Source organism: Hermetia illucens, chromosome 6, assembly GCF_905115235.1.
Source record: "Hermetia illucens chromosome 6, iHerIll2.2.curated.20191125, whole genome shotgun sequence".
NCBI lineage: Eukaryota > Metazoa > Arthropoda > Insecta > Diptera > Stratiomyidae > Hermetia > Hermetia illucens.
This window is the reverse complement of record NC_051854.1, coordinates 53,423,897-53,442,691: the sequence shown is the minus strand read 5'-3', so window position 1 is coordinate 53,442,691 and position 18,795 is coordinate 53,423,897. Positions and strand designations below refer to the sequence as shown.

At 45.0% G+C, this 18,795-nt stretch overlaps 1 protein-coding gene across 1 annotated transcript; it reads left to right on the top strand.

The window, feature by feature from the left end:
• On the top strand, positions 1-14,047 carry LOC119659448 (GILT-like protein 1). The gene is made up of 5 exons (XM_038067532.1): positions 1-249; positions 13,074-13,205; positions 13,290-13,448; positions 13,634-13,774; positions 13,839-14,047. The coding sequence occupies exons 1-5, from the start codon at positions 187-189 to the stop codon at positions 13,938-13,940; spliced, it is 597 nt and encodes a 198-aa protein (XP_037923460.1). The 5' UTR covers positions 1-186; the 3' UTR covers positions 13,941-14,047.
• The last annotated feature ends 4,748 nt before the right edge of the window (positions 14,048-18,795 follow it).

Here is an 18,795-nt window from a genome sequence, read left to right as displayed (position 1 = left end):
ATCAGTCAACTCTCAACTTTTGTCAATTGCCATTCTGAGGTGTACCCCTAAGTGTCTTGCAGACCAAACGTTGAACCAATAACCCAATCCAATTCATTTACCTCCGCAAAACTATCGCGTGCAGGTTACTGAGGTGTTCAGCGACCATTCCTAATTGAAGGCATTTGTTTGGTATCCAGATACGAAATGAAGTCGCTGGCTTTAGTCATCTTTTTGGGATTATTTGCCGCCTATTCTGCTCAAAAAAGGGTAAGTGAAGTTAACCCAGTTAAACTTTGATTTTTTGAATTTTCACGGTTCATGTAAGCATGCATAGTGTTCAGGTATAGTTAAGGATTAAGTGCTGTGAAAGGAAGGAAGGAAGAAAGTGTGTAGATAATATCTTTGCTTAAAGTATTCAATTTGCCCTTAAAAGCTGAAAATTGGGTAAACCGAAATGAGTCCGAGAAAAGTGTAAGCTTCTGTTCGCAATACGTTTTAAAGCAAGAGATAAAGTATCTGAATCAATAATTTGTTAGTATATACATACCACTAACCTGGTACGAAATTTAACTGATCTCTAAGTTACAACTAGTTAACCAACCTCACACGAATCTCACCTCGAAGTCAATAATCGAAAGTGTTTGATCAAAAGTCGGACCCACTTCTGGGAGGTGACACATCAGTAATTGTCCACTATCCGCGCAGCGCTGACATGGAGCCCCGCGGGTAGTTACCAGTAGTGTCTACAAGATTTTCTGCGCACTGATCCGTAGACCTATAGATTGATTCAAGGAGAAAAATCAAATTCAGATCAAGTTATGCAATTTAATTTTTAGCGGACTAACTAGTTCAGATTATGTTCCGCTCTGACTATAACATAAACAACTCTTACCTGAGTTCATTGGTTTACAGCTGCATGTTCTGAGGCATAAATTCGGTTTTAAATGGGTACTATACCTGCCCATATTCTTTAATCAGATGCATGAGATCTTTTTCAACGAAATAGTTGCTAATTGAATGTGGATTGTTAGATATTCATTTTGATCTGTTAAAAACCATATATCCAAGGAGATTCAGCGGCAGTTTCACTAAATAGTACACAACACCTGGATAGCAAAAATTGGTACCTTTTTAAGGTTCTGTGTAAAACAAGTCGGTTCATTTCTGTCTGTTTTTTTTGTAGTTGTAAGGTGGAAAGGTGCAAAACCTACCGTTGACGTCGGCCTTTGACTTTCATCATCATCATCAGCAACGGCGCAACAACCGGTATCCGGTCTAGGCCTGCCTTAATAAGCAACTCTAGACATCCCGGTTTTGCGCCGAGGTCCACCAATTCGATATCCCTAAAAGCTGTCAGGCGTTCTGACCTACGCCATCGCTCCATCTTAGGCAGGGTCTGCCTCGTCTTCTTTTTAAGGTTCTGTGTAAAACAAGTCGGTTCATTTCTGTCTGTTTTTTTTTGTAGTTGTAAGGTGGAAAGGTGCAAAACCTACCGTTGACTTCGGCCTTTGACTTTCATCATCATCATCAGCAACGGCGCAACAACCGGTATCCAGTCTAGGCCTGCCTTAATAAGCAACTCCAGACATCCCGGTTTTGCACCGAGGTCCACCAATTCGATATCCCTAAAAGCTGTCAGGCGTCCTGACCTACGCCATCGCTCCATCTTAGGCAGGGTCTGCCTCGTCTTCTTTTTCTACCATAGATATTGCCCTTATAGACTTTCCGGGCTGGATCATCCTGATCCATACGGATTAAGTGACCACAACCGGACGGTCATGGAATCGCTCATAGATTTCGTCGTTATGTAGGCTACGGAATCGTCCATCCTCATGTAGGGGGCCAAAAATTCTTCGGAGGATTCTTCCCTGGAACGCGGCCAAGAGTTCGCAATTCTTCTTGCTAAGAACCCAAGTCTCCGAGCAATACATGAGAACTGGCAAGATCATTGTCTTGTACAGTAAGAGCTTTGACCCTTTGGTGAGACGTTTCGAGCGGAACAGTTTTTGCAAGCTGAAATAGGCTCTGTTGGCTGACAACAACCGAGCGCGGATTTCATCGTCCTAGCTGTTATCGGTTGTAATTTTGGACCCTAGATAGGAGAAATTATCAACGGTCTCAAAGTTGTAGTCTCCTATCCTTATTCTTCTGCGTGTTTGACCAGTGCGGTTTGATGTTCTTGGTTGATTCGTCTTCGGTGCTGACGTTGCCACCATATATTTTGTCTTGCTTTCATTGATGTGCAGCCCCAGATCTCACGCCAATCACCGCCTGCTCGATCTGGATGAAGGCAGTTTGTGCCTTTCACTTTACTAAATAAAAGTAGCTCCTTCTCCTTGGCTTACCGTACGGGACAGCCATGTCGATATAGTTACAAACTGCCGCTCGTATTGTTATCCGAGTTATCATAATCTTGGCAGATGCCGGATATTACGTAATACTAGCACTAAGTGCCAAGCATTTAGGCTTAGACGATCCTACCTACTTAAAAACTGAAGGGACGCTGGTGGTGGTAGCCGGTGGTATGTTAATGGAAAAATCCGTCGAGAACTCATCGCAACATCGAGCACTTATGCAGAATGGTGTACTTCTGCATGTTTTGAACCAGACTGTGCAAAAGTCCCAGGACATCAAGGGAAACCGTAAGGGATTTAGGTACAATACCTGTAGCTGACAATTTTATGGGAACCCGCTCGAGACCCCAAATTTCTTTGATTTCCCGAGCAATAACTCATCTTCTTCTCCACGTATTTCCGTTCAATGTTGCTATTATGGGGGATAGCAACATCAATAATATACGCGGGGCGACCTGTTTTGTCAACTAACAGTACGTCAGGCTTGTTGTGGGCAGTATGACGATCAGTCAGAACTTGCCAGTCCGGTACTGCTTCCGCCTCATATCGGTAAACCGGACATGTTCCCGTGATCAGCCCATTCTTGTATGCAAGGTTTTGATGGATAAAATTATATACAGCATTATGCCTGGTGATGTATTGCATCGGTGCCATAACAGTACAGCCAGCAATGAGATGGTCCAACGTCTCTAATGCCGAACCACACATTTTGCACTGGCCGTGCATAAGCTAGTGAAGGGATAGCGAATACATTCAACGCGCTTATTTTATTCTTCCCCGAGAGATGGGATTTCAGCACCAGCTTTACACGTCGCATGAATTCGGACAGCAGAGCATCCTTCAGATCACCAACTCGAGCATGGGTTCCTTGCAGAATTCCTAGGTACTTGTAGAAGTCTGTCTCGGTCATAGCTTCGATATCGAGGTCGCCAATGCTATCTCCGGCATGCGCCTCGTGAGGACCTTTGGCTTGGATTCGACACTTGTCTAATCCAAACTCCATCTGAATATCACGGCTGAACATGTCTATTATTCGCAACCGACTTCTAAGATGGTTGTCAGTACCAGCATACAGCTTGATGTCCTCTAAGTACATCAAGTGTGTCAGTTCGCATTTAGCACGTAGGCCATATTTTATTGCAAAACCATGCCGTCTAGCATCATTCAGTGCCATACAAAATCAAAGGGGACTCAACGATTCCCCCTGGAAGATGCCCCTCCGTATACGGATGGGCTCTGAGGTATTAGCACCCTCAGATGTACGCAATGATAAGATGGTATGCTACCCTTCCATGACTGTCGCCAAAAACTTTATTAGTTTCGGATCAATGCAATACAGATGTAGGATATCGATTAGCCAGGTATGCGGAACACTATCAAAAGTCTTGGCATAATCGATATAGCAACTAAATAGGTTTCTTTGGCCTCTAATTGCTTGTCCTACAACTACCGAGTCGATAATGAGTTGTTCTTTGCCTTCCCTTGAGACCAACTCGGCAGCCCTTCTGCTTCTCGGACAGAATGTTGTTGGTCTCGAGGTGCGCATTGATCCTTCCACTAATAATGGGCATGATGAATTTGTAGAGGGTTGGTAAGCAAATAATCGGCCTTGTGTCTGCGGGGTCCAGCACCGTGTCCTTTTTAGGGATAAAGTAAGTAATCCCCGCAATGAGGAAAGGTGAAAATTCCTCCGGCCGACTCATGACCTCATTTATACTGCGTGCCAGCCGACTGTGTACGCTGGTAAATTTCTTATACCAGAAATTCTGCACCCGATCCAGACCTGATATCTGAAAAAGCTCCGCTGGTTCGTCGTGTATGTTGCATTCTGGACACGTCTGGAATAACTTTCGCCACACCGTCGTAACCGACTGCATATGACAGAAAGTTTCTGCATTATTGTGTCCAGAATTTCAATTACGGGCGTTTCACTGGGGATGGCATATTATTTCTCACCCGTCTGCTGGCATTGCCAGTGCTGATCTGAATCAGTCTAGTAATGTCCTGCCTTAGTCAGTCTCGCCGACGTTCCAGACGAATTTTCTATGGTGGATCTCTTTGGTCACTCAAACCAATAACACGAAAGCGAATCTTCTGACCGTGCAATCTGATAGCCGCAACTGCACCACAATACACAAGTGATTGTAGTTGCGCCAGCGACATATCAGCACACAGTCGATATGCAATCTCATCATTGATTTGAGATAGAATTCCCGGAGTTGCTGGAGATGCATAGAGCCTGGGAATACCTGGTCTATGCAAAGGATCCATATCGGAGAATTCTATACACGCTCTTTGGAATTCGTCCCGAACCTCAGCGGAAATCTCAGCTGGACGGTGGAGAAGAGTGCTTCGGCGAGTACTAAAACTGTTACCTGCAGTGCGCCGTGGTGTTGTTGATGCCGCCGCCTCTGCCCCCATCGACTTCCCGTCACCAGTTTCCCCGATGACCTCGAGTCGAACACGCTCCCTGATGGTGGCCGGGATTGTGTCGCTGCGAGTAATAAAGCAGTACTGGTCTGCGACTCGCTGCACAGTCACGTGCGCGAATTGCGGGAAACGCTCGACGGATCTCTGGTGCAACAAGGGGCGGTAAGATGTTGTACCCGCCCCCGCCGTTATTTCGTAGTAGGAGCAGATGATGAAGAGCTTCATTTCTTCAGTCCATTTCATCTGCTTCCTATGCGAACCTGCTGCATTGGTCGCCACAGATTGTGGCGAAACAGCTGCAGCAGGCGGACCTGTGCTCCTGGTCGTCGTGGGGCCTAGACGTCGAACCGCCCCACAACTAGCGGTTTCGACGCCGTGCTGTCCATTACGAGAGCCCGACCCAGTCACCAAGTCAGACGACTCCCGCCGGTTATCCGTACCGGACCTTAAATTTCTCCTTCTTCTCATTTTTGGTGGTGCATTTTATCCCTAGCTGCCAAGTGTTGAGATAGCTTACTTATTGAGTAATTTGCAAGACTGCAAAGTTCCTGCACCTTCCTCACCTACCCCCTGAGAGGCTGCGGTGGCATACAGCCATTTAGACTGAAGCTATCCATCCCTCCTCCTTTCACAACCGGGCTTGGGACCGGCTTCGGCGGTGACAATTGTGCCCTCGAGATAATTTTTACCTCCACTCTGGGTGAAATAAATCTCGGACAACAGGCTCCACATCCTCCGCAATCATATCGCATGTGGGGTCACATGGGGAGTCGTCAAGATCGAAGTGCTAAAGGCATGCACGATATCCTCGTCTTCGTTTAGGAATTGGGCTAGGTCGCAACTAACGTCTCCAGACATCTGGGATAACTCTGTAAGTGAATCGTACCATATCTTCACCCATTCCAGTATTGCTTCAATTCGTGCTAATTGTCGACGATTGGTATAGGATTCCCAAGTTCGCCAAAAGTCGATAGGGACCACTCCTGCTATCACACATCCTACTGAATTGAAGGCATTTCTCATATGGAGAGTAACTCGGGATTTATTACCTCCGCAATTTTCGCAGTGTGTGAGTGTGTTTATGACGGGGGAGAACCTATAGCCTCAGAACACTCAGACCATGGTGGCCCATTGTACTCAATTCCTCCATTTAACGGAATATCCCAGATTCGTTAATGTATCGCAGGAGCTCCGATAGTGGATGTGAAGCTAACCTTTGTAACTGGATAGCATATCAGCACCAAAAACCTAATGTTTGATGCATCCATATGCTGGACATTTATATACAAAAAGCACCGTGGATTCAACTTCCTCACCACAGGAGGGACTCGTTTTGATCTTGTATAATTCCTATTCTGAACATATGTCCGGCTAGTAAATTATGGCCTGCCAGAATGCCCACAATACTCCTGCTTTTTGACAGGATATACTTTGCGGTATCCATGTTAGGTTTTGAAAGGAAAAGTTTGGGGTGTCTAGCAGCATTTAGGCTCCGGCACCTGTCATTATGGAAAGCTTGTTTCACATGAAGGCAGCCTTAACCAATGCTACTGATACTCCAATTGTTGGTTCCTGTCCCAGCATGGGAGAGATTAAATCGTCTTTGCGGAGGCATTCGAGATTTCATTTCCCTCTATACCACAGTGACCAGGTAACCAGAGTAGATCGCACGTATTGAATCTAGAGATAGAATTCAAACGGTTTCTGCATTCCTGAACGATTTTCGAGGTGACCAAAGGCTACTCAACGCCTTCAATAGTAATAGTAGTGTTTCCTGTTCACACCTTGGTAGAGTACAAGTGATCCATACAGTAAGATTGTACATCAGTTTCGCTATTATCACACTTAATGCTGTGCAAGTGATAAGCTCACAGTAACGAAACAAACACAAGACGAACACCGACACCCATGACGACTGGGATTCGAACCCAAAACAGCGATATTCGTAGACTGCGATACGACTCCGGTTCCGAGATCCCGATCAACAGCAAGCACAACCATGTCAACAGTATAAACTTGAGCGTGAATTTTGCAGTTCGCATAGTAGTGAGTCGATCAACGTTCTCCACAGAAGTAACGATAGTACACCTCCTTGAGGCAGCCTTTCGTTGCTACTCTTGTTAAGTTGCGGTCGATACCCACTTCAGCACACATCAATTTTTGCGTTACCATAGCATAGATCCACCTAATCCATTCATCGCGAACTCACCCTTCAGAGTTGCACTCTCTATCTTTGAAACCAAAGAATGATGAGCAGACTCACAGGACTTTCCGCATTCATTTAATGGGTGCGTCCTAAGCGCCCTCCCACGAATGTGATGCTCAACTAAGTAAAAATGATGTCAAGCTGATCTGTCTGAAGTTCTTTAGATTTGAATAGGCTTCTTTGCCAGGCTTCGGTATGAAAACTACCTTAACTTTCTGCCGAAAGCAATGCACACAGCCCCAAATAAGCCATGCTAGAAAAATATTTCCTTTAGCATTGCTGGATAGATGTCATCCATGATAGGTGCTTTGAAGTGTTCAAAGGACAGTAAGGCAACTCTCAGCTTTTCATTGGTAACCATCCCATTTGCAGTGTTCCAGTTCACCTTGGAACTGTTATTAGTTGCAGGGGTTGCAGGAACCGCCAACTCTGTTTCCACTTCTTGCACCAGTTCTTTTTGATCTGGAGGTCTGTATAGACAACTCTGAAGTTCGTGAAAGTTCTCTCGGGTTTCTAAAAGAGTCCAATTTAGTCAACTCGTTCCTTTTAAGGACTCTACACGACCTTGAAGTCTCTCGTTCGCCTTCTAGTTCCTCCTGCTAAAGGATCTCGTTTCGAACCCTTAACGAGTCTCTTATATTCACGCGGTGAGTTCCGGAAGTTTAACCAATCTTCATTTTTGTTGTTTTTACCGGGATGGTTTAGAAGTCGTCTAGTTGATTTCCAGAGTTTTTGCAGTTTGGCCTCGATAAATAGGAGATGCCTCTAAAAGTGTGCAATTCGGAGTTTTCAATTCATCTTCAAGCACCAAAAGAGTCCTCAGTCGCCCAGGAGCTGTACTTTATTGCCAAGAAGTTTATTGGACTTGGTCCAAGCCCTTTTCTTTGAGTTCTTCCTTTGTATCAATGTATCTAGGAAAAAGTGGAGTACCTCTTTTGGTTCAGTTCGAATATCAAACTGAAATCCACCACGTTTGTAGATTTGTCCTTCCTGGCATTCTGAACTTTACTCTCCAGTGTCCGGTACTGATCGCATTGACAGTAGATCTCGCCGTTCGAAATCCGAGCTGTCTATCTGAGAGACCACCCTCCTTTCTCGTGGTGGGCGCAAGTCTATTATAGACAACCTGTTCAAAAAGCTTCCTGCTTGAAGGTTTATTTAGCTTCAGAATTAGCACTAGCCTCTGTTGCTTCTACTTTTCCGGGAAAATCCATTCTTTGAAGCACGCCATAAATGTTTGTGCCAATTAATTTCGAATTGTCTCGGCCAGAAACAGAATTTTATTTGAGATGCCGTCTCAACTAATTTCGGACCTCCACCAGAGGTTAGACATTGATTTCTTGAACACAGTGTGGCGTGACATGGAAGCGACACATGTTTTCTGTGTCTTTTCAACAACCTGTGTCAGTTATTCTTGCTTGTTTTCTATCGGTATTCTCTCCCATAATAGTATTTCTTCAAACATTTGCTTATTATATCTTTTGGATTTCCAGCCCCTACTGTCATTTTCTGGTTATATTTTGCTCTCGTCCTGCGCTTTGCCTGAAAGATGGTAGCCTGATGGTCACTGTATGTATATTCCTCAATTACAACTATTATTATTGGGTTGTTTCATTGGGAACAAGTCGTTCGACCATTAGTATGAATTAATCGAGCGTGTAAGGCTTGGCACAGCATAGCGAGCTGCAATGCTTACCAGTAGTTTAGGATACCAATCCGAAGTGCTTAATTAACGCTATGGTGCGCTGTTTTGATGCCACGACAGCTGTGGGACAGAATTCAGCTGCCTCAGCTCTTCAGAGCTGGCATGCAGTATTTACTAACGATAGCAGCTCCAACAATTGTGTACCTAGCATCCGTAACCTGTCTCTAGTTATAGCTGGGTAATTGCAAAGGGAGAAGAGGCTTCTTCCTCCTCTCCGCATCTTCAGCAAAGCGAATTGTAAGGTACGCCGAGTCCGGCGGCATACTCCCATATTGGCGAGAGACCCGCAGAAACCGTGGTAATCCTGTACACACTTGCATGCATCTGGTTAAACCTTTGAGGATCCGATCATGTTATAAGCTAGCCAAACCCTTTCCGACTCAAAGGCTGTTATATACTAGGAGTAGATCCCACCCTTAAGCGGAACGTTGACTGCGATCGCCAAGAAATTCTCAAGAGCAGAGCCCCGCTTGACCATTTCATTGGCCCGCTCATTACCCTCTGTGGTCCTATGACCGAGAACCTAAAGGAGGGTAACTTTGAGGGTACCGTCCGACCTATTCAGCGGGTGCCTGCACTGCCAGGCCAGTCTGGAACATGTCGCCAGTGAGTGCAGTGTCCTAGTAGCCGCTTGGCTGTTGGAAGAAATGGCTATGTTACACTTGGTTCGGATTACGCCTAGCCATTGAGAAGCCTCTAGTGTCGCCAGTAATTCTGCTTGGAATATACTGGCGAAACCCCAGAAGAGCGTGTGACTCGATTGCACTATGCGCTTCAGAGAAAATCTTTGTGCCAACTCCACAGACCATCTTTGATCCGACGGCGAAGAATACTGTGTCATAAGCTTTCAACACACCGCCCATCTCCCACTATCCCCTGGAAATCTCACTGTAAAATTCCTCTTGAAGCTTGGGTTACGTATACAATAATGCGTTCAGAATACCCAGAATCCCTGAGGTATTTCGAGTAAGATGCTATTAAGGCCTTAGGGCTCTCCTGTCCAACATCCCGACGCACGTAAACTGGTAGCACGGTACGCTATAGCGTTTTTAATGTGGAAGCACAGGGAAGGAATCCCAATAGCAGAACATAGTTCACTTGCAGGCCTTCTTAGCCTTCAGTTCTATGTTTAGCCTCCAATTTAACTTAGGATCCAAAATCACAGTTAAATATTTCTCATTGGAAGAAAGTTCCACTCTATCCATTTAGCCACTGTAGGTTGAATTCGGGTACCCTTGTTTGGTCGTAAATTGCATCAGCTCCATCTGAGTGGAATTTAGGTCAAGTCCGCATCTTTCAGTCACATCTACACCTTACACAATGCGTCCTGCGTAATTTCACTCATAACGGAGGGGAACATCTTCATTTTGTCCTTGTTCGATATACATAGAATTTCAACCCCCCGCCCTGGGGCGTCCTTCCTGGTACTTAGCACGGATGCTATGTAATGCGTAGGACATCCCTATAATTATATTCTGATTAGAGCCTTTTGATGGCTTCGGGGCTCACGCGTTGAATACTTCCTCTATATAAAGGAAGGTAGCTAGGATCAATTGCCTATATTGTACCAACTGCCCAACCATACTAGTTACTTCATGAAGAGCCGATTCAGTGCGTACTGAAATTTGGAGAAGAGTATCCGCTCCAACACTAAAGAGGTGAGATGCAGTGAGGCCAAAAGTTCCCCGAAAATTCCTCGGCCGCGTTAGCCCGCTTTCAATATGGCCTTCTGGTCCTGAGATTTATTTCGGGAAGAGCGGTCTGCTTTCCAGCTGATTTTATCCTTGGTAATGGACGACTGGGGCTGCATACCCTCCAAGCAAGGTTCTGACTACAGTCCTCCTCGTTGGAGGCTCTCACCAACAAATCGGACTAGGAGCCTTTCGACTTTTTAAAAATAATGGGTTCTTGCTAAATATCGCAAACTCATTAGTGTTTTCAATGTTCCGACAATAGTCTGTCAGGATCACTTTCTGGCAGTTTAGACAGTCAACTTATACTTCTTCAGGTTGTTCTTGTATGGCTGCTAGTATTTGTGCCTGTAGCAGATGCTGAAGAACTCCCAGGTCTTCTTCCCGGGGTTGGGTGGTCTTTCATTCCACCACGGTGGTAAAGTTTTCTTGCTATATTTTGCAGGGCAAGAAACTTCCAATGCCTTTTTCAGAGCTCCGGTCTTTGAGTTCGTTCGTGGGGCTAATGTTACCATTGCGAATTTTTTTAATAACTTGACCAAATTTCGTTCAGTCGATCCTCCTGAGGTCTCTGAAAGGATAGGAGATGGGTGTCAAATATTATAGTTGAATGATCTGTTGATCTAACGTGAGCCATGTAAACCAAGGAAGTATATGCGTTCTCCTTTTCTGCCTTCTCCAGTTTGATCACTGTTAGATTGCTGAAACTTAACTCTATCGTGTAGCGAGCACCTGCTACTGCAAAGTGAACGAAATCGAGGCATCTAAAGGATCTCTTGAGAGATACTTGGTCCCCAAGTCGGCAACCGACCCGACCTATTCTTACCTTGCCCGCGGTAATCAGTTTAATCCCTGATTCAACTAGCAAGCTAATAAAAGCAGTTTACGTACCTCCATACGCTTTCTCCGTACCCTTTCTCACATTTTTTTCTATTCCGCTAAGGTTGAATTGTTTCCTTAATGCAGCACAAATATCCTCTGGTGGTATGTCTAGGTCTTTACACTCGATTACTATCTGTTGCTTTCGAGCTTTTACTTCAGCTTGCTTACCTAGCACCTTCTCCACTTGGCCGCGAAAACTATCCGCTGTCTTCTCGCTGGATTTGTTTAGCTACAACATCCGTTCCCCCTTCTGCGTACGCCTGATACAACTCACATTGCCGCCCAGGTATATCAATTCCGGATCGGTTTTGACTTTCCGAAGGATATCGGCGTAAGACATATATCCTTTCTTGGAAATAATGATTATTTCCGGACGAATTTTCTTTTTCTCCTTCTGCCGTCTTTTGCCGCCCACTTTTGTCCATTCTTCGGGTTTATGAGCTGAAAACTCTTCCCCTTTTGTCAAAGTTGGGGCCGTAATCAAAGAACTACCCGGAACTTTCGCCGTCTCTTCTTTCTTTGGCGAAGAGGGCTTTTTCTTCTTAGCCGCTTGCAGGGTAGGTAGGTAGGGGTTCACCTATTCCGTCCCTACTCCGTTTGCCCTCGTTTTCACCTACCTTATGTTGAGCAGTGAAGCCCATGGTGTTTTACGTAGGCACCTGTCGTGAGACTTAATCCTACGGTCCTCTTCAGACACGGATTGATTTTGTGACCACAATCAGAGCCCCGCTGAGACAAGCAACAACGGTACCAGTCTATACTAAGTGCATGGCTTAGCATTCATACTGGTGGATGCAAGAATTACCTAAATCTCTACCGAACTATGGAGTACGGCACCCGTGTTGATACGCAACACCACGTCGAGGCCCGAAGGTCTCTTCTCGCTTGAGCATAACCACAACCACCATGAAACTCCCACTAGGGGGCCAACCGCAAATAACCGAGCTGTCCTCACATACAACAGGAGTTCACCCGAAGTATGTGAGTCCAGGGGATTTCCCGGTTCCCATGGTACCAGTATACCCCTGGTAAGGTTTCGTGACCAATTTGCCACTTCAGATGAGTCCCCATGCAGACTCGGGTCTGATCGCCCTAATTAGGCCTTTGGAGCATTCGCCTACTGAATCACGGCCGGCAAACCAAAGTGATTATAGCGTCTCCCGGTGCCACCACTATGGAGGTTCTCCTCGGCAACTTGGTTTTGGTTGGCCGATAGGGTTGCCGCCCCATCTTCTTCGCCGCCACCTCTGAGCACCACCTTATGTTGAGCAGACGTCACTTGCATCTCCCGCGTGATCTTGCCACATGACGTTGGGCGTTTTTCTCCTCCACCGCCCTAATATAAGAGAACTTAATGCCACGTATCAGAGCCCCGATATTTTTGTGGATATTCTATTTCTCCGTGATGAACTCACGTCTGTCTACTACAGTATCAGTAATTATGTCAATCCGGGGACTATTCAAGTTCATTTCCGACTCCCGCGGATCCCGGCTGCTTAGGGGCAATGTTGCCCTCAGTGGTGACCTCCCAAGTTTTGAGTTCTTGTGAAAAGGACCCGGTGTCGATCTCATTTCCACTCCACTAAGATCTCTTGTAGCATTTGAGGGTGGAAATTTGTAATAATAACTGCTGTACACACTTGAATAAAACCAAAGTATAGAAAATCCTCTTCGCTCTAGTCCTTAGCACTCCACTTGTCGGATTATTATGCACGACTGGCAAATCCAATGGATGTCAAAACGCATTCTTGGCTTCAGGACCTCATATATGGATAATACAATATAATATCATTTGTAATATATTTTCCTATTTTATATTATAGGTGAAAGTGACTATTCTATACGAAACGCTATGTCCTGACAGTACCAAATTTGTGACGGAGCAGCTTTCGCCCAATTACTATCACTTGCGCAATTACATAGACTTTGAGCTAGTGCCTTTCGGAAAAGCCAAGGTGAGTGGGAAATTCTGAGAAGTTCATGCCTAAACAGTGGTGAAAACTAACCCACTTTATATCTATCTTTTTGAAATTTTCTAGAGTCAGAACAATGGTGCGTCATTTACATGCCAACATGGGCAAACGGAGTGCGCAGGAAACAGAATTCAAACTTGTGCATTGAATTCGATTTGGAATAAGGATTTGCAAATTGCCTTTGTAGGATGTTATATGTCGACTGGCGATTTATCTGGGTTCCATGTAAGTACATATATTTTGTAACAGTGTTTTCAGAAAATTGAAAAACACACTGATCGACTCAGTTGTGAAAAAATCAGCTCCTTTGTTTCAACAACACGAATATTCTCGTATCACATATTAATCTTTTTATAATAGAATTCTAATTAATTTTCAAAACAAAAATATCTATTTCGAATATTCTTCAGTGTGCCAACAAATACGGTATTGAATTTGCGGACATCATGTATTGTGCCAGTACCGATTTGGGACGACAACTGCAACTCCGTGATGAGAAACGCACAGGCCAATTCCGGCCCTCTTTCGTTCCCACTATAATTTACAACAATGTGAGTGGTTATCTACTATCTACTGCTATCTATGAAAACTATTATCTAACCCCCTTTTTTTCAGAAATTCGATGAAGGTGTCCAGGATAGGGCTCTGTATGACTTTTTGGGTGCATCATGCGAGATGATCAATTTTGCGGCTCCGATTTGTAACGGAAAGAAATAGACGTGACACCGAATGAATTTATTGTAATTTTTAGATAATGCTTTATACACATTATACTGAATTCATTGATCTTGTGCAATGTGAATAAAAACAGAGAATAGAGTGAATTTATCGAGGTAATGGCTGGACGGTCAAAGGGAAGTGTAGGTCTCAGTATGGAGCACAAAATCTGGGGAAACGCCTACTTAACCAATCCCAACAGATCTGCTATGAAATCGGATCTAGTGATCAGTGGGGGCTCTTTAGTATCTAAATATTACAGGCAAAGAAAACAAGATTCCCGCGCCTGAAAACGGGACAAACTAATCCTGCAGATTCCAAAGGACAGCCTCGGACTGGATTGAATTCAAAATGATAGACTAGAAAAAGAACCAACGATTTCGCGTGCGTTTTTTCTCATGATACCTGCGATCCCTTACAGAATAGAAACTCCCAAGTTGATGTCCCCGTGTTGCAAGAAATGGTCTGAACAGGTACCGCTTTCTTGGAAGCGCCACCGTCTAACGAAATATCAGCCGCAGGCAGGTCAGTCATATAAGAAGTATTCGATGGACTCCGCTTCTTCGTTACAAGATGGACACGTGTCATCTTTTAATATTTCTATTCTTAATAGGGTGGTCAAAGGGTAGTATAGGTCCCAGGGCGAAACGTGGATTGGTACCCACGATGGAGCATAAAACTTGGGAAATGTCTACTGAACCAACACCAACAGCTCTACTACCAAACCCTATCTCCACCTTCACGTGGTGACCGCTGGGAGCTCTTTCATAACGAAAAGCTCCAGACGGAGAAGGATGAAGGCGAGTCTCCCGCGCCTAAAAACGGAGCAAATTGTACCAACTGGTTCTCCAGGTTGGGGGTTGGGTAGGGCTGACAACCCTACACGGAAAACCGATGTTACGAAGCCACGAAAGGAGCCTCGGACAGGATGGATTTTACAACGACGAACCCGGCAACGATAACGGATTAACGATTTGCGCATTTTCTCATGGAACGTGCGTTCCCTGTATAGAGATAAAGCTGATGAGCAGCTAGCCGATACCTTGCCCCAATATAGGGCTGATATAACAGCGTTATAAGAGCTGCGATGGACAGGGACCGGTTTCCTGGAGAAGAGCCCCTATACCATATATTATAACGGTCATCCAGTAAACCTTGTGCTCGGAGTAAGTTTCTTAGTCAGCCAAAAAATGAAACCTAATGCTATCGGCTTTGAAAACATAAGCGAGCGACTATGGACTCTGCGCTTGCGAAGCAAGTTTAGGAATATAAGCCTCATTAACGTTCACGCCCCTACGGAGGGGACTGCAGAGTCGGAGAAGGATATCTTCTACGAGGCAGTAGAACGAACCCTCAAAGACTGTCCCAGATATGATATTAAAATCATACTTGGGGATTTTAACAGCCAAGTAGGGATGGAGCCCGTATTCAGGCGATACGTTGCCTCCCATAGCTTGCATCAAAATACAAATGATAACGAACGAAATGGTTGTTGGAAGTACCTGGTTTTTTTCTTCTTAAAATTTGCTGCACGGCTGTCCCCAGACAGCTTCTCCGCCATTCAGAAAACATTTCCGTTGTCTTCACGGGAGTTCACGTGGCTTTCACTTTGTGGGAATTCCAGATTTGTTGTAAGTTTTCTTCTAGGTCCACCAACCCCGAAGTTGAGAATGTCAGCGTATGACATATCTTCCTCTATGAAAATGATGTTCAATTAGGAACCTATTATTTTTTCCTTCTATGTGACCTAATCACCGTTCGGGCTTTCGGGATTCCCTTCTCTTTGTTTTTGTACGGCTTGAAGCTGGTATCGTTGCTTTCTTCACCTAATTTGTTTTTCCCTAAGTGTATGTCCTTTGGCATAGTATAAGGGTTCGCTTCCTCTTTTTTTTGTGCTCGTCTTTTCCTCTTTTCGAATATTGAGGTCAGCTCTAGGCGCTCCATTCGCTCTCCCTTTTAATCCCTTGCATTATTGTACAGTTCCACAATGGCACAATGGTGCAGGCTGAAACCAGTTTTCAATTTTTGATTTTTTCGATATTGCAATGGGCAAGCCAGTTGAGCGTCGCCTTCTCAATATCGTTCCTCCTCGTGTTTGTCTGGCTATTGTAGACTTATGACCTATATCGCATTAAGGGTGATGGTAATGAAACTGAACCACCGTCTTCTTGAAAATGGAATGTCGAAAAATAACAATGACGAGGGCCACCAAGGAAGTGAAGAACTTTAGTAGCTTTTTATCCAAATTTTGTTCAATATTCGTCAGATGACGCTGATGTGATTATCTCGCTATTTCAAGTTAACCCATGGCGTATGTCGTCCTATTAAATCCTTGAAGGGGAAGCAAAAATTAAGTGTGGAAATTAAGATTTAGGAGGTGGCAATCGTAGTGAAATATAAGTATAAGCCTTATCAACGTTCACGCCCCTACAGAGAAGACTGCAAAGTCGGAGAAGGATACATTCAACGAGGCAGTAGAACAAACCTTCGAAGCCTACCCCAGATATGATATGAAAATCATACTTGGGGATTTTAACAGCTAAGTAGGGAAGGCGCCCGTATTCAGGCGATACGTTGGTTCCTATAGCATACACCAAAAAACAAATGGTAACGAGCTGCGGATTATTCAATTAGCAGGGTCACACGAAATGGTTGTTGGAAGTATCTGGTTTGCGCGGAAAGCGGCGCACAAACATACGTAAAGCATCAACAAATGATCTTCACAATCCCTGAAGAACGTTATTATAAATACGGTCACAAACATACTTGACCCCGAGCCCAAACGGAATCGGAACAGTTGGTTCGACGATGAATGTAAGCTAGCAACGGAACGGAAGAATGCTGCATACCGAGTAATGCTGAATTCTCAAGGGAAGCGGGCACGCGCGGAGGCTTATCACGAACCCCGGCGAGCGGAGAAGGGACTCCACAGACGAAAAAAGGAAGCCTGGGAGAACCAATAGGTCGGTGAACTCGAAAAGTACAGAGAGCAATCGCACCAGGCGTGTGATGAAGCCTCTCGATGTTCATCCTGCCGAGACCAAGAGGGAAATCTGATTTCCGACAGAATGGAGCAATGGGTTGAGTACTTTGATGAACTACTGAACAACTAGAACATCGGCGAGTTGGAGGTCCCGTCAACTGAAGACGACGGACAAATACTGCCACCACCAAGTATAGGAGAAACAGTCAGCGGCCTAAAAATCATAAATCGCCAGGAGCCGATGGAATTACAGCGGAATTAGTTAAATATGTAGGCATCCAATTACCCCAAGTGGTTCGTCAGCTTGTGCTCAAGGTGTGGGAGAGCGAATCAATGCCTGACAACTGGCAACGTAGCATTATCTGTCTTATATATAAAAGGGGAGATATCAGACATTGCAGCAATTATAGAGTTATCAATTTGCTGAGAACCATCTATAAGATATTCTCCTCTATCTTGCTAGACCGGATAGCCCCATACGCCCAGAACATCACTGGCCCATACCAAAGAGGCTTCACTCCAGGCAAATCAGCAACAGATCAGATTTTCTCTGTGCGGCAAGCGATTGAAAAACTGTTGGAATATGGACAACAGTTGCACCATCTGTTCATCGACTTTAAAGCCGCCTATGATAACATAGCCAGGGTAAAACTGTACACGACCATGAGAGAATTCGGTATCACGACGAAATTGATAAGACTGACTAGGTTGACCCTGACCAATGTGCGAGGCCAGATAAAAGCAGCAGGATCACTCTCAAGACCATTCGACATCAACAACGGTCTACGACAAGGGGATGCCCTATCATGCGTCCTCTTTAACCTGGTCCTCGGGAAAGTGATCCGTGATGCTGAGGTAAATGCAAGAGGTACGATCCTCTTTAAGTCCACCCAACTACTGGTCTTTGCTGACGGTATCGACATCATGGGAAGAACGACCCGAGACGTACAAACTGCCTTCATCTAGATCGAGCAGGCGATGCGAGATCTTGGGCTGCAGATCAATGAAGGCAAGTATATGGTGGCAACATCAGCATCAAAAACTAGCCAACCAACAATATCAAACCGCACTGGTCAAACGAGAAGAATAAGGATAGGAGAATACAACTTTGAGACCGTTGATAATTTCTCCTATCTAGGGTCGACACACGATCACAACCGCTAACAGCTACGATGATGAAATTCGCGTACGGTTGTTGGCAGCAAACAGAGCCTATTTCAGTTTACAAAAACTGTTCCTGTTGCTCGAAACGTCTCACCATAGGGTTAAAGCTCTTACTGTACAAGACAACGGTCTTGCCAGTCCTCATGTATTCCTCGGAAACTTGGATTCTTAGCAAGAAATTGCGAACTCTTGGCCGCGTTCGAGAGAGGAATCCTCCGAAGAATGTTTGGCCCCATACATGAGGATGGACGATTCTGTAGCCTAGACAACGACGAAATCTATGAGCGATACCATGACCGTCCGGTTGTGGATAAAATCCGGCTCAATAGGTTACGGTGGGCGGGTCACTTAATCCGTATGGATGAGGATGATCCCACCCGGAAAGTCTATAAGGGCAATATCTATGGTAGAAAAAGAAGACGAGGCAGACCCTGCCTAAGATGGAGCGATGGCGTGGGCCAGGACGCCAGACAGCTTTTAGGGATATCGAATTGGGGGACCTCGGCGCAAAACCGGGATATCTGGAGTTCCTTATTAAGGCAGACCTAGACCGGATACCGGTTGTTGCGCCGTTGATGATGATGATGAATCGTAGTGGTCAACTTTTCGGTAATCAAAAGTGGATGATTCCTTGTATCGTGGAAGGGCGAAAATGGAGATGTATTATTTGGAATACGCTTTTCCCTCTTAAGGCTAATAAAGTAGCAA

What these genes read in the sequence shown, in the direction of transcription:
- LOC119659448 (XM_038067532.1), top strand. Translation starts at nt 187, where the DNA reads ATGAAGTCGCTGGCTTTAGTCATCTTTTTGGGATTATTTGCCGCCTAT. An exon ending in CCTATTCTGCTCAAAAAAGG is followed by an intron (nt 250 to 13,073) that starts GTAAGTGAAGTT and finishes TTTATATTATAG; the next exon opens with GTGAAAGTGACTATTCTATA. An exon ending in CCACTATAATTTACAACAAT is followed by an intron (nt 13,775 to 13,838) that starts GTGAGTGGTTAT and finishes CCTTTTTTTCAG; the next exon opens with AAATTCGATGAAGGTGTCCA.